Consider the following 14,858-nt stretch of genomic DNA (forward strand, 5'->3'; position numbering starts at 1 on the left):
CATAAAAACTCGGTCCCGTGGCATGTCGTTATCGGGAGGTTCCACTGTATTATTATTATGAGTTGCCATATTCTCTGAAGTCAGCATCTCTTATCTAAGAACTGGCGATGTCATCCAGTTTCTTGATTTTGTCCTGGAGACCTTTTACTCCAAACCATCTCCCCACCTCAGTCTCCTGATTTGAACATTTAAAAACTAACAAAATATCAAAACAAAACCCAAAAAAAGCGCTTTATCCACTAAAAAATTTTTAAAATAATAATAAAATTGAGCTTTATATAGAGCAATATCCACTAAATGTGCTCAAAGTGCTTTACAAGGGGTCCCTGGTCAACAGCAACATTTAACATGTAGGACGGGACATGCCGCCTGTTAGGTGATATTACAGTCTTTTGGACAAAGAAAACGCTGTTAACGGCCAGGTACTCATTTTACATCTGAGTATGGTGAGAGAATGTGAGTAAATAGTCTTTTCCAAGGACTCAACTATGTGCCAATCGAGGCTCAAACCCAGGACCTTCCAATCCGAAAGCGAGTGTGATACCACTAGACCACATAGCCACACTACACATGCCCATACGCTGTTCAGGTGTATCTAACCAACAGCAACACTTGAGCTTGAGCCTTTATATAGCGCAATATCCAGTAACCGTGCCCAAAGCTCTTTACAAGGGGTCCCTGACCAACAGCAACACGTAACATGTGTAACATGTTCGACAAGACAACACCTGTATGGCGATATTACAATTCTTTCGAGAGAGAAAACACTGTTAAAAGCCAGGTACTTATTTTACACCTGACTATGGTGAGAGAATGTGAGTAAAGAACCTTTTCCAAGGACTCAACTTTGCACCATGTAGAGCAGGACTTGAGCCCACCAAGATCGACAGGTCCTGATATCGAGTGTCTGAGGTTCGATCCCAAGTTGAGCAGGCTGATTTTTTTGGAATATTTTTTTTTTTCTTTCTAGTATTCATCTTTCTGCTTTGTCTGGCATTGTTTCATACACACCAACATTTACATATATGCAGGTCTGGCATCCGAATGCAGTTAAGGGCCTAGTTTAACATTGTTGTAATGGACAGTATTTTGAGTCATTTTTTGAGATTTCCATGACAACAATGAGCCCATAAGGAATTAGGTTATCAGACCTGTAAGTAAGTGCACGTTGATACACATCTTTTCAGATATTTAACTTACACCAGTGGCTTCTCCCTGATATGTCACCAACCACTAATGTTGTGATAGCTCAGTTGATAGAGCACTCGCTTCACATGCAAAGGGACCATGATCAATTCCGAGTGCAGTCAAGATTTTTTCTGATGTGATGGGGTAGCCAGATCTGTTAGATATGGCGAAAAGTACTTTGCAATAGACAAGCCTCCTATCCAAAGGATAGCAAGCAATTGATAATGTTCATTTCACGCTGTAGAAACTAGGATAAACTCCATGGGCCTATTGGCTCTGAAGGACTACTAGTGTTGTGTACGATTATATATGAGATATTCATAAACAAAGAATTGTAACGTAAACTGCAATATTCTCTTCTCAGTGTTCATTTCTTACACACACATCAATAACAAGACAGGTACCATCCACACACACACACACACACACACACAAACACACTCTTGTCTTGTCAATCAGTTGCAACTCCGAACATCAAAGATAATCGGGACTGTGAGTGTAGTGACAACAAATGGACGTGTCTAGGCTTATATTTTGATTTTATCGATTCCTCCATCAAATTCAATTTGGCAGTACACACACACACACACACACACACACACACACACACACACAAACATACACACACACTTGTCTTGTCATTAAGTCGCAGCTCCGTGCATCAGAGATAATCACTATTGTGTGTATGGTGAGAACAAATGGACATGCCTTGGCTTTTATTTTGATTTTTATCAATTTGGCAGTTCACACACACACACACACCCTCACTATTGCATCCATTCTCACGTCCTTACAACATCCAACAAACCTATACATCTATTCAATACACACCCAAGGTTCCAGTCAAATCACTAAAGTCAATTCATCCAATTTACACATTCATCCACTTATCTACTCATCAATCTAAAATTCCACCTATTCTCACATTTCCAAGTCACACATTCATCCACATATCTACTCATCAATCTAAAATTCCACCTATTTTCACATTTCCAATTTACACATTCATCCACTTATCCACTCATCAATCTAAAATTCCACCTTTTCTCACATTTCCAATTTACACATTCATCCACTTATCTACTCATCAATCTAAAATTCCACCTTTTCTCACATTTCCAATTTACACATTCATCCACTTATCTACTCATCAATCTAAAATTCCACCTTTTCTCACATTTCCAAGTTACACATTCATCCACTTATCCACTCATCAATCTAAAATTCCACCTATTCTCACATTTCCAATTTACACATTCATCCACTTATCACTCATCAATCTAAAATTCCACCTATTCTCACATTTCCAATTTACACATTCATCCACTTATCCACTCATCAATCTAAAATTCCACCTATTCTCACATTTCCAATTTACACATTCATCCACTTATCTACTCATCAATCTAAAATTCCACCTATTCTCACATTTCCAATTTACACATTCATCCACATATCTACTCATCAATCTAAAATTCCACCTTTTCTCACATTTCCAATTTACACATTCATCCACTTATCTACTCATCAATCTAAAATTCCACCTATTTTCACATTTCCAATTTACACATTCATCCATTTATCTACTCATCAATCTAAAATTCCACCTATTCTCACATTTCCAAGTCACACATTCATCCACATATCTACTCATCAATCTAAAATTCCACCTATTTTCACATTTCCAATTTACACATTCATCCACTTATCCACTCATCAATCTAAAATTCCACCTATTCTCACATTTCCAATTTACACATTCATCCACTTATCTACTCATCAATCTAAAATTCCACCTTTTCTCACATTTCCAATTTACACATTCATCCACTTATCTACTCATCAATCTAAAATTCCACCTTTTCTCACATTTCCAAGTTACACATTCATCCACTTATCCACTCATCAATCTAAAATTCCACCTATTCTCACATTTCCAATTTACACATTCATCCACTTATCTACTCATCAATCTAAAATTCCACCTATTCTCACATTTCCAATTTACACATTCATCCACTTATCCACTCATCAATCTAAAATTCCACCTTTTCTCACATTTCCAAGTTACACATTCATCCACTTATCTACTCATCAATCTAAAATTCCACCTTTTCTCACATTTCCAATTCACACATTCATCCACGTATCAATCTAAAATTCCACCTATTCTCACATTTCCAATTTACACATTCATCCACTTATCTACTCATCAATCTAAAATTCCACCTTTTCTCACATCTCCAATTCACACATTCATCCACGTATCAAACTAAAATTCCACCTATTTTCACATCCATCCATCCATCCATCCAACCAACCATCAACTAACCCCACAATCCCCCCCCCCCCCCCCTTTCCCCCCAAACGTTCACAAATCCACCCCCTTAGCCCTCCCCATCCCCTTGCTTGTAGTGCCTGAATTCTGGCTTCAACTCCCACATATTCTTGTGAGGGGCTGTCATATTGTAGTTGCAAATCTCCTTCAGGATCTCCTTCAAGTATGGCTGGATTGAAACGATTAAAAAGAAAAAAAAGGAAGAAAAATAATGTATGCATTGAAGATTGGTTCATAGTGATAAAAATGTCAGTACAAAGAAAAATTTTTTTTAGCTTCAAATAAAAAGTTTCTTTTTTTTTTTTTAAGTCGGCGCTCGAAACGGAATAAAAACAGATTTTTTTCGAGGCACGAAATAAAACTCTTATATTTTCTATTTGTTGGTTCTGTCTTTTGACGTTACGAATTATTTTAACTTTTACTTTTTTTTTTTCATGTCAGCACTTAAGAGAATTTATCGAACAAAATCATACTGTCAGAATCTGACAATTGTCGGAAGATTTACAGGCGAAACTAATACCAAAAAGATTAAAAAATCAAAGACAAACAAACAAAATCAAAATTCTTCATGGAAAAAATCTAAGTTTGACTAAAAGAAAAGAAAAAATTTTTTTTTTAAAAGAAGAAGCTAAGAATGTAATTCACAATCTCAGAGACATGTCTGTTTATAAAAAGAGAAACAAGTTTAAATGTAAAAAAATAATATTTAAAAAATTGAGCTTTTATATCGCACAATATCCACTAAAAGTGCTCAAAGTGTTTTACAAGGGGTCCCTGGCCAACAGCAACATTTAGGAAGGGACATGACGCCTCTTAGACGATATTACAATATTTTTCGAACAGAGACACCGCTGTTGACGGCCAGGTACTCATTTTACACAGTACGATGAGAGAATGTGAGTAAAGAGCCCTTTCCAAGGACTGAACTATGCGCCGAGCAAGGCTTGAATCCAGGACCTTCCGATCCAAAAGCTAGTGCAGACATGCCAAATTGAAAACTTCAACTTTAGTAATTTTTATGTCAATTTTTTGTAATTTGACAAGGAAATACGTACTTTCTGAAATTGTGTATGAACAACCACAATATTATTATTATTATCATTATTATAGTAGTAGTAGTAGTAGTAGTAGTAGTAGTAGTAGTAGTAGTAGTAGTAGTAGTAGTAGTAGTAGCAGTAGTAGTAGTAGTAGTAGTAGTAGTAGTAGTAGTAGTAGTTCTTATCATTATTATTATTCTAACAGTAGTGGTAGTAGCAGTAGTAGTATAGTAGTATTAGAAGTAGTTGTTCTTCTTCTTATCATTATTATTATTATTATTAATATTATTTATTAATATTATTAAGTATTACTAAGAATGAAAAATTCGTAATTTTCCATAAAATTTAGTATTTGGCCATGAAATTTGTCTAAAATTCGTAAAATTACGAAAAATTCGTAAGATTCCGCATGTATGCGAGTGTAGCCGCACAAATGTAATCTGTTTGCCTTCCTCACCACGGGCTGTTTGGTGATTCCCACCAAATCTCTGACGTTGTAGAATTGATGCTTCTCAAAGGCGTTGAATAGAATATCCATGACTTTGTCTTTCTCAGCCCTGATCCTCTTGACCTCGTTCTTCTTAGACTTTCTCTCCTCCAGCTGATGAAGAGGGATAACGACAATGACAGAAATTAAATCTAAATGGTAGCAATGATGGTGATGATGAATGTGATGATGATGATGATGATGATGTTGATACAATAATGATGATGATGATGATGATGATGCAATAATGATGATGATGTTGATGAGGATGATGATGATGATGCAATAATGATGATAATGTTAATGATGATGATGACAAATAAAATGACATTCAAAATTGGAGAAGAAAAAAATACTTGGAAAAATCAGAGAAATCAAATGAAAATAAATATCTGGAATTTGGAAAAGTTAGCAGGTTTGATGTGTCAAAAAAATCTTAAAGGACGATTTGGATCTCATTATTCGGAAAATCCTTCAAAAAATTGATTTTGACATTTTGGTGGAAAACGATATTTTATTATCTTAGAAATAATATTATTTAAATCTAAATTCTTAAAATAGACTATAAAGGCACGAAAAACACAGTCGAAAAGGGTACATGTACTAAGAAAAGTGTGAAAACTGGAAAGCTATTTTGCTATTTTCTCAATATGTCATTTTTCTAAGGGTATGGGATACTGTGTCAAACATTTCTTGGAATCTATTCAATGAAATTGTCTGAAAATTTCCACACTTATCACAGAGATAATGTAGTATGTCACCATAGAGAGATTTTTTTGATAAGGTATGTGTGTTTTGAAATATAATTCAAATTATAAATTTTTAACATAAATTTTGTCATAAAATTTTGATTCTCAACTTTGTAATGTTCTAAAAAAATTCCATAAGCTATAACCATAAAATCTCTCTATGGTGACACACTATGCTATACTGTTCATAAGAGGGAAGAATATGGAGGTCATTTCTTCATTAGTTTTTGTGGAACGTTTGCCACAAGACTATTATATTTTTTTATGGCAGACCCCCAAATTAGGTTGCAAATCGGGTATCAACGCAGATAATTTATAATTTTCACCAAAAATGTTGTTTTTTTAACCTATAATTACGATACAGAATGATTAAAACTGCCCAATATAGGTAATTAAATTTTATTGTTTTTAGAAAAGACCCAAATCCCCAAGAAGCAATTTGTTGATTGTTTTGGTGACTTGAGATTTACATTTAGAAAACATCAATTCCGAAAAAAAAATATAATTAAAAAGCTTGTTTAACTGGGTGCAGTCGGAATATTTTTTTGCTGACTGCTGACCCCCCTCCATCCATTCAGCAGTGATTCAGTAGCTGGGTCTGTTAGATCTGGTAGAAAGTACTCTGAGATAGACTCGTATCCTATCCAAAGGGTAGCAAGCAATTGCTATTGTAAGTCTCACACTTTAGAAACCGGGATAAATTCCAACTCTGTGGGTCTGATGGCTCTGAAAGGCTACTTAATGAAAAAAACCAACAAACAACAACCAATACTCACATTGAAGGCGTGGTCACTGATTGGTTTGTATGTGTGAACAACGCCTGGGAGTAGCTTCATTTGTCTCACCGGTGTGTTCTGTTCTTTCACTTGTTGTCTGGAGAGATATAATTTTATTGCAGCAAATTATATGAGCTTCAAATCATCACTACCACTTATACTACTACAACAATTATAACAATAATACTAATAATGATGATGATGAGATGATGATGATGATGATGATGAAGAAAAAGAGAAGAGGAAGAAGAAGAAGAAGAAGAAGAAGAAGAAGAAGAAGAAAGAAGAAGAGAAGAAAGAAGAAGAAGAAGAAAGAAGAAGAAGAAGAAGAAGAAGAAGAAGAAGAAGAAGAAGAAGAAGTAGAAGAAAAAGAAGAAGAAGAAGAAGAAGAAGAAGAAGAAGAAGAAGAAGAAGAAGAAGAAGAAGAAGAAGAAGAAGAAGAAGAAGAAGAAGAAGAAGAAGAAGAAGAAGAAGAAGAAGAGATTAAATGCAGTTTTCCAAAGTATTTGAGGAGTAAAATCTTCCAATGAATCAACCTTAAGATGAAGGGATTTAAAGCCACTTCAGTACGCTAAATAATCCAAACTAGGAGGAAAATAGCACGCCTGACCATGATGTATAAGATAAAGAGCAATCTGGTGACGATTCCAAATCCTGATCTCCAAACACCGACACGAACATCCAAGACTTCCCACATGGACAGTTTCATCCCTCCGACATCCAACATAGACCTCCGAAAATTCTCATTTTACCCCAGAACCATTACAGATTGGAACAATTTATTAGATTATTTAGATTTATTTACAGAACTTCGAAATCACTGCTGAATTTTCACCTTAATGTTATTGTTCATGCCAAAATCTTTATGAGGGTGAACAGTCAAGGTAGATTCAGTATTGCTGCCAACCCACCAAGCTTATTAAAAGGGAGTTTTGGTCAGAAAATCAGGGAGATTCAGAAAAAAATCAGGGAGATACATAAATGTATAACTCTACATTTCAAAAGAAATAAATATAATTTAATTACAATCGATATCAGCCATGTAGAGCTATTTAACTTCACTAAAAAGAACGGATTCGGTATCGGCCTTTCCGATTATAAATCTACCACAATACCAAACGACTTAAACTCACTTCCGTTTACAAAACGGAGGACCGGAATTTCACGTACGTTACCGAAAGAACCGAAAAGACCCGCATGGTAGGCTAACATGGGTTCTAGGCCTGGGCCTGGACCTGCAGTCAGGCTACTGCACACTAATGCGGGAGATCAGTGTGACGGGCGGGAGCGCGGGAGATGAACTAAAAATGCGGGAGTCTCCCGCAATTTCTGGTAGGATTGGCAGCTATGGATTCAGATTCAGATTTGCCTGTTTGTTTTTAACTCTTTCTAGTTCAACGCGAACAAAATTTGAACAGTTTTAATAAAAATCAAGTCTATTCAAAATAAATTGAGAGAGTTAAGGAGCTTGGCTGCACACGCTTCATATTTGAGGTTTAAATTACATGCCATATTCTACTTAAAATTGAGCATTTATAGAGCGCAATATCCACTAAAAGTGCTCAAAGCGCTTTATAAGGGATCCCTGACTAACAGCAACGCTTAACATGTAGTCCTTTTCCAAGGACTCAACTATGCGCCGAGCGAGATTCGAACCCAGGACCCTCCGATCCTAAAGCGAGTGTCACACCACTAGACCACATAGCCGCACTTACTTTTTCAACTCTCTATAATTGGCATCCACAATAGGGTGACACTCTGCCCTCTGCAAGACTTTGCCCTCAATACTCATTTTGGCCACGGCCTCGCTGCCCTCTCCTGTTTGCATCTGGGACATCACCACCAAATTTTGATTTCCAACGCCGGTCAGAAGAAACTTGTGATTTCGCATACTGGAGGACGATGTAGCAGTTGATGAGGACTTTGGTGCAACGGGGACCGGAGCTATCGAAGGGGGCATGGGTAACATGTGAATGGTAGTTTTGGATGACTCCGAATTAGGCGTTGAGTTTGACGATGATTTGTTTTCCTCGTAGCTTGTGAATACAATGTCTGGTTTCTTGTTTGGAATTCTGAAGGATTATGGGGGAAAAAAATTAAATTAGATTGTTAATAGAGCTAGAGGTCACGCCAGAACTATTAAATGTCACCAAAAGGAGAAAACTCAGTATTTTTCTGTCACATACGCCGAAACCCATGCACTCTAATGAAAAATGTGGTACAGGGGGGAAAAAATTTTTTTGTCTACTTTGTCTGGCATTATTTCATACACACCTTATCAAATTTTTATCTTACAAACCTGGGCCTGCTCCCTATTTGGTCAATCCCGAGGCCGGAAACTTCTTGATAGAGGCATCACAAACAAATATTGATCTAATCTTAACTCTGTTAGTACTGAGGTTATACTTGCATTTCCGTCACAAAAAGGCTGACACCTAATTGAGGCAGCATGAGAATGACAAGCTAAGACAAAGCGACATTCGAATTCAGCGCAAAATCTCAATTAAAATAACCCCCTAGGGCCAATTGAATGTTCTGATGAAAGAAATGATACCATTGGTTCAATCAATAGTACTTTTGTAGAAAGTAGGATTGGAGTACATTATTGTTTTTGCCTTTCAAGACCAGCCGCACTGTGCGGCCATTGGCCAGTAGAACAGATTCTGCTCTGGCCGCACAGTGCGGCCAATGGCGCTGATAGAGTTAAGGTCTGATTTAATTAACCTTACTTTGATTTTGTAATCCTCAGCTTTCCGACATCTTTCCCACTGGGGTAACTCCTCCATTTCTCTGATAAATACTTGGGTACCTGTCGCATAAAGGACATGACAAAAAAAACAAAACAATTGAGTCAAATTGTAATAACTACAAAGCACGTAGGAAAGGAGAGAGCCAGAGGATGTCCTACCTAATCAGTTAAATTGCAATCACTTTTGGGAAGGATAAGAACTAATACCACAACTAAATTGAGGATTAATAAGGAGTTGTGACTCTACCGACCTATCCAAAGGCTAGCAAGCAATTTCCACTGTCTGTTTTAGACTACAGGTAAACTGCTGAAAAATTCTGAACTTATGACTCTAAAAAAGGATTTCTTTAACACATATTAAGGGCTACTTTTTTAATTCTCCTGTGGGCAAAGTATTAAGATAATTCAATAATGCCATCTAAAATCTTTGCATTGAAATCTACAAATGTATGGCACTGTGAAAACAATTCTTTTAAAGTAGCCAAGTTAGTAGATATAGATGATTACCTTCACAAGCCAGACACCTCTGCCAGCAGCAGAAAGGTCCATGTCTCGTGGTTGATGAGCTTTATCAATGTCTGACTTTGTAGCCATCTTGATGTTGCTAATGTTGCTTGGTGTGCTTGAAATGTGTTAGCACAGCAACAATTGCTAGTATAGCTAATGGGTGAAGTTATTAACACGTCTGTAAAAATGAGGATAAAATGTTAAAATTCTACACATTAGGGATAAGTATGATTAAACTTTAAAACGCTTTAAAAGTAAAAGTGGGGCTCAATTTTACTCTAACTAAACAGACTCAACTATGCACCAAGCGAGGCTTGAACCCAGGACCTTCTGATCTGAAAGCGAGTGCCATACCACAAGACCACGTAGCCGAACTTTATACAGACTTTACCCCAGGATTGTCTTTTTGGACATACCTCTTGTTATACATATATATAATTTTTTTTAATGAGTTTGTGGGGGAAGGTGCTCTCACAAAGTAAAGTAGTAAGACAACTTTTAACCCCGGTTTGATGAGAGTTTTTGTGTCAAGGTGAGGGTCATTTTAATTGGTCAATATTTGAAGACCAAAATTTATAAAAGATGGTTTGTTTTTTTATAGTTAGGGTTGAGGTCCCTACTTGATGGCAAAGTAAAATAAAATAAAATTAAAGCAATTGGTATTTTTAAAATATCGATATTATTAATATCGAATTTCACAAAGAGAAGAAATATACGAACTTTTAAAACAAAAACTAAAATGCCTATAAATAAAGTTGGAAAGTATGTATTCAAAATAAAAACATAGTAAATAATAGTACTGAAAATATTATGGACTAAATTTAACATAATACATAACTAAATTTAAAATATCGATATGAATATCGATATCGCCCGGCAGCCATGATGAGAAGATAATGTAAACAAGGCATTTCGGCGCAGAGTTAAAAGGTGTCTGCGCATCGATATAGAGCCCTGAAATTTGGCATGAATAAAGTTTAGATGTTATTCTAAAAACAAGCGTTTAAATTTTAAAAACACACGCGGTAAATAAAAAAATAAATGCATTTGAAAATTGCCAAATTTTAACTTCATATAACTTCTGGAATTATTAATGGATTTTTCCTTAATTGGCACCATTTAAAAGGAAATTGAAAGACGAAAATAATGATACCAAAATATCTGCGATATTCCTCTTTATAACGAAGTTATGCATCTTTAATTGAACCCCCCAAAACGCGAACGGCAATTTCCAGTCACAACTTTCCTATGGGCGAGTTGGGTCAAAATTTGACACTTGTACTTGTAGAGAGGCCAAGGGTTCACAGCAGACCAGTTGATTGAATGAAAGAGAAAAAGGCCTTTTTTATCCGCCACCACCACCACCTTGAAAGAGTGGAAGGGGGGGGGGGTGCATGCCGACGAAAGTGTCGCTTAGTGACCTTGGTGAGGTGACGTAGAGCATCTCAAGGATACTGGCAGTTGCAGGTGTTCTTAACCCCTTAACAGCGAAGCTAATCTTTTGCTTTTAGATAATAGTTTGCTTTTATCTTTATTATTGTTAACGGGGAATACAGCGTTTCCACCAAGAGAGCAGTCAGACTATCGCAACTCGGACTTCAATTGTCTATAATCATTTTGCCGTTACTTGTCTTTTGATGATAGAAGATTTCATGTTAGGTCAAAGATCGAATTTCGCCGCTAAAAGGTTGCATTGCTGCTTGGTTTGCTCTTCCCCCCCCACCTTTTTTTTTTTCTTCTTTTTTTTTCACCTTAGTATTGTTGGTTGCTGCTATTTCCGTTTTTATGATTAGCAAGTGCCGTAGGAGTCTCACAGGATGCAGGAGTACTGCAATTAACCCTTTGCCAGTGACACTGATTTTTTTGTTTTCAAATAATAGTCTTCATTTATATTATTTTTTAACGCAGAAAAAAAAAACGTTTCCACCATAAGAGCAGTAAGAATATTGATAAAAAGCGCTTTGAGCACGTTGGGTGGATATTGCCCTCTATAAAAGCTCAAATTCTTAAATTGTAATTTGTTTCTTGTCTTTTGATGAAAACGGTAAGATTTTATTTTTGGTCCAAGTAAGATTGATATTCGCCTTTAAAAGGTTAAGTTGTTTTGTTTTTTCAGGTTTTTTTGTTTTGTTTTTCAAATGCGGATACGCTGCTTCTTCCTTTTTTTTTTCCTCAACTGGCAAGCTATCGCTGTACTTACCCGCATGGCTTGCACACACAAAAGGATACATCTAGGTCACAAAACCTTACATCCAGGTCACAAAATCAGACAACTAGGTCACACATCAAGACATCTCTGTTTCGTTTGTTCCAAGATAGCAAAACAAACCAGACTCTTGGAGTTCGAAAGAGCTTTCCATAAAATATTTGGTATTTGCAAGACCCCCAGAAACCAATTCCCTATACAGCTCTTGTGCACGGTTACTTATGACCTTGATTTCTTTCGTACCCACCCCCAAAATCCCACTTATTGTGTGTTATAGGCAGAACATAATAAATAGCTGGGCTGCCACATGCGTGACTAAAGTCAGTAAATTGGCCAAAGAGAGAATCTATACTTTGGCATTAGACACCAAGTACCTGATGTCTTGGTTTTTAATCCTAGCCGAGTGAGAGAGAAAAAACAAAACAATCATACATGTATCTGCAAACAGCAGAACGTTTTCATTTTACATTGAGATGGGAAGGGGAAGGGATAACACTATGATAAGAAGAAAGAAGAGAGAGAGAGAGAGAGAAGAGAGAGAGAGAGAGAGAGAGAGAGAGAGAGAGAGAGAGAGGAGAGAGAGAGAGATGGGCGGGGGGATGGGGGGATAGTAAGGGGAATGGGAAAAGATGAAAGAAACAACGGGTTGCCTGATGACGTAGATCAAAGGAATGTTACAGCGGTGTTCACGGAGCGTACTTCGTGAAATTTTAACTTTTTACAGTGACACTGATTTTTTTCTGCAGATTGCTTATGCGGAATAAATCGTTTCACCAAGAGAGCAGTAGTAAGAGTACATTTAGACTCGGGCTTCAATTAAACTATAAATCCCAAAGCTTGTCTTTTAATGATAACATTAAGACTAAGATCTGGAGTTTGGGGAGTGTAGTGTAAGATCGAATCTCGCCATTAATGGTTAAAATTGTTTTGATTTTTAAAAAAATAACTCTCACACACACACGCACACACACACACACACACACACACACACACGAGTGCGTGCGGTCACGACAGCGAGGACCATCTATTGCTTGTGTTGCAAAGGTAAACCAGTTTACGTGAACATAAATCCTGAGGCTAGATGCCCCGTTACCGTGTACGTAGGCACTCCCAAAAAAAAACAAAAAAGAAAGAGACACACACACACTCACACACATACGCACAAACACACACACACACACACACACAGTCTCGCATCCGCTACGAACTAATTTTGCGCACCAATTTTGCACTAATGCACCAAATTGCATACCTATCTAGGGACACTAAAAAACCTGGGGCGGCACCTTGATAACAGAAACGAAATCCCACACGATTTCGCGAGGAATGAATCATGAAAAAAATTAGGATATAATTTCAACACAACTTTTGAAATTCATCAAGGATTGTCCAGTACCGAATGTTTTTTGATAGAAAACAAATGCATCTTCAAATCTAAACTGCTTTTGACGGTAAGCGGTAAGTTTTTTATTTATTTTTCTGTCCAAACGAATGATTTGTCCTGGTATAGAAGCTAAGTATTGGTAACACCGGCTCACCTCTCTATATAAGCTTGCTGTGAAACTAGTGTAGGGATCTCTAGCCGTAAACAATCGTACGGCTAGTGACCTTGGCAATGGTCATTCCTACTTCCGCTCTGCCTCGTCCCGAGCTGACCCGGGTCATATAAAGCCGAGTGGACCTCTCGATAGGACACACTTACAGACACACTTACCGACACACTTACCTACAGACTTACCACTACACTTACTACAGACTTACCTACGACATACTTACCGACACACACTTCACACTTACCTACACTTCACACTTACCCAGATTCTTACTACACTTGCTCCTAGACTTACGACGCTTACTTACCACACTTCGATACAACAGACGACTTACTTCACTACTCTTACGCAACACTTGCCTACTGCACCCTTACTTCTGGACACTAGACTTTCTTCAACTACTCCTTACAGACCTTACCTCTACCATACAACTAGATTCAGGGTAAGCCATATTTTTATACTAACTATAACTTTATCTATTTAATATCTAGTTTTAACTCAGTAATTCCGTGATTCACCGGCCATCTGGACCCATCCTAGCCATGGAGTCCTACAGCCAGAATACCGAGTTCTGGCAATCACGGTAGTTACTACACTACGGAAGACCTTCCGAATGAACATAACAAGATAATATTAAATAGACTATTGATTTAGATCTAGATAGATAATTGAAATGAGTGAGAGAAAGTGAAAGAGAAAGTCCATATTATTTTTATTATCGTAGAGGGCCGGTGGCTCGTCCGTTGATGATCTCTAGGTAGGATCGGTCTCCACCATCAACACCAAATAAAATATGAATTAATATATAAGAATGGTAGGCATAGCATAATGGTTAAAAGATTAAGTAATAAAATAAAGGTGTTATGAAACTACGGAAGTCCTCCCAATAATAAAATAATATGATACCTTGTAAGATAAAAAAAATTGCGTCAATTTATAAATATGTTTATTATGTAGCACACTAAGAAGAACAAGATGTAAAACACTTTTACAAAGTTGCAAAACTCTGTTTCCGGTTTCGCTTTCGGAAGCGACTGCCAGATTGGAATAAAAATTACCAGGGCAGTTTTTAAAACCTATTTATTTATTATTTATATCATCATAATCATTAAGGGGTGCATATATGGGTCAAAATACCTTTAAATACCCGAAAATGTTTGCAAATATAAATATGAAATAATTAAAACAAACAAACAAAATGATCAAATTGATGCATTAACATTATAAATATACAAACCGTATAATATATAATAATAATAATAATAATA

General features: G+C 36.7%; 1 protein-coding gene across 5 annotated transcripts; it reads right to left on the reverse strand.

Moving 5' to 3' along the window:
* Positions 1–1,523: 1,523 nt before the first annotated feature.
* LOC144980802 (general transcription factor IIF subunit 2-like) lies at positions 1,524–14,611 on the reverse strand. Of its 5 annotated transcripts, none has more exons than XR_013646963.1 (8): positions 14,497–14,611; positions 9,832–10,009; positions 9,305–9,384; positions 8,291–8,647; positions 6,576–6,672; positions 5,021–5,164; positions 2,859–3,695; positions 1,524–2,732 (listed from the first exon to the last, which is right to left on the reverse strand). XR_013646963.1 is itself a non-coding variant. In XM_078928613.1 (7 exons), exons 2-7 carry the CDS (start codon positions 9,916–9,918, stop codon positions 3,576–3,578), a joined length of 885 nt encoding a protein of 294 aa, XP_078784739.1. In that variant the 5' UTR covers positions 9,919–10,009; positions 14,497–14,611; the 3' UTR covers positions 1,524–3,575. The 5 variants fall into 5 exon arrangements, 1 of the variants encoding a protein (XP_078784739.1); XR_013646961.1 differs by having other exon boundaries at positions 1,524–2,795; XR_013646962.1 differs by having other exon boundaries at positions 1,524–2,418; positions 2,481–3,695.
* Positions 14,612–14,858: the final 247 nt, after the last annotated feature.

This window comes from Berghia stephanieae, chromosome 10 (genome assembly GCF_034508935.2).
Source record: "Berghia stephanieae isolate SIO BIC M18660-M18661 chromosome 10, UCSD_Bste_1.3, whole genome shotgun sequence".
NCBI lineage: Eukaryota > Metazoa > Mollusca > Gastropoda > Nudibranchia > Aeolidiidae > Berghia > Berghia stephanieae.

Excerpts from the sequence above, each read along its gene's own strand:
- LOC144980802 (XM_078928613.1), bottom strand. The coding sequence starts at position 9,918 with ATGGCTACAAAGTCAGACATTGATAAAGCTCATCAACCACGAGACATG. Across the intron at positions 6,673-8,290 it reads AATTATAGAGAGTTGAAAAA|ACAACAAGTGAAAGAACAGA; the intron begins GTAAGTGCGGCT and ends ATATCTCTCCAG. Across the intron at positions 3,696-5,020 it reads GAATCACCAAACAGCCCGTG|CCATACTTGAAGGAGATCCT; the intron begins GTGAGGAAGGCA and ends GTTTCAATCCAG.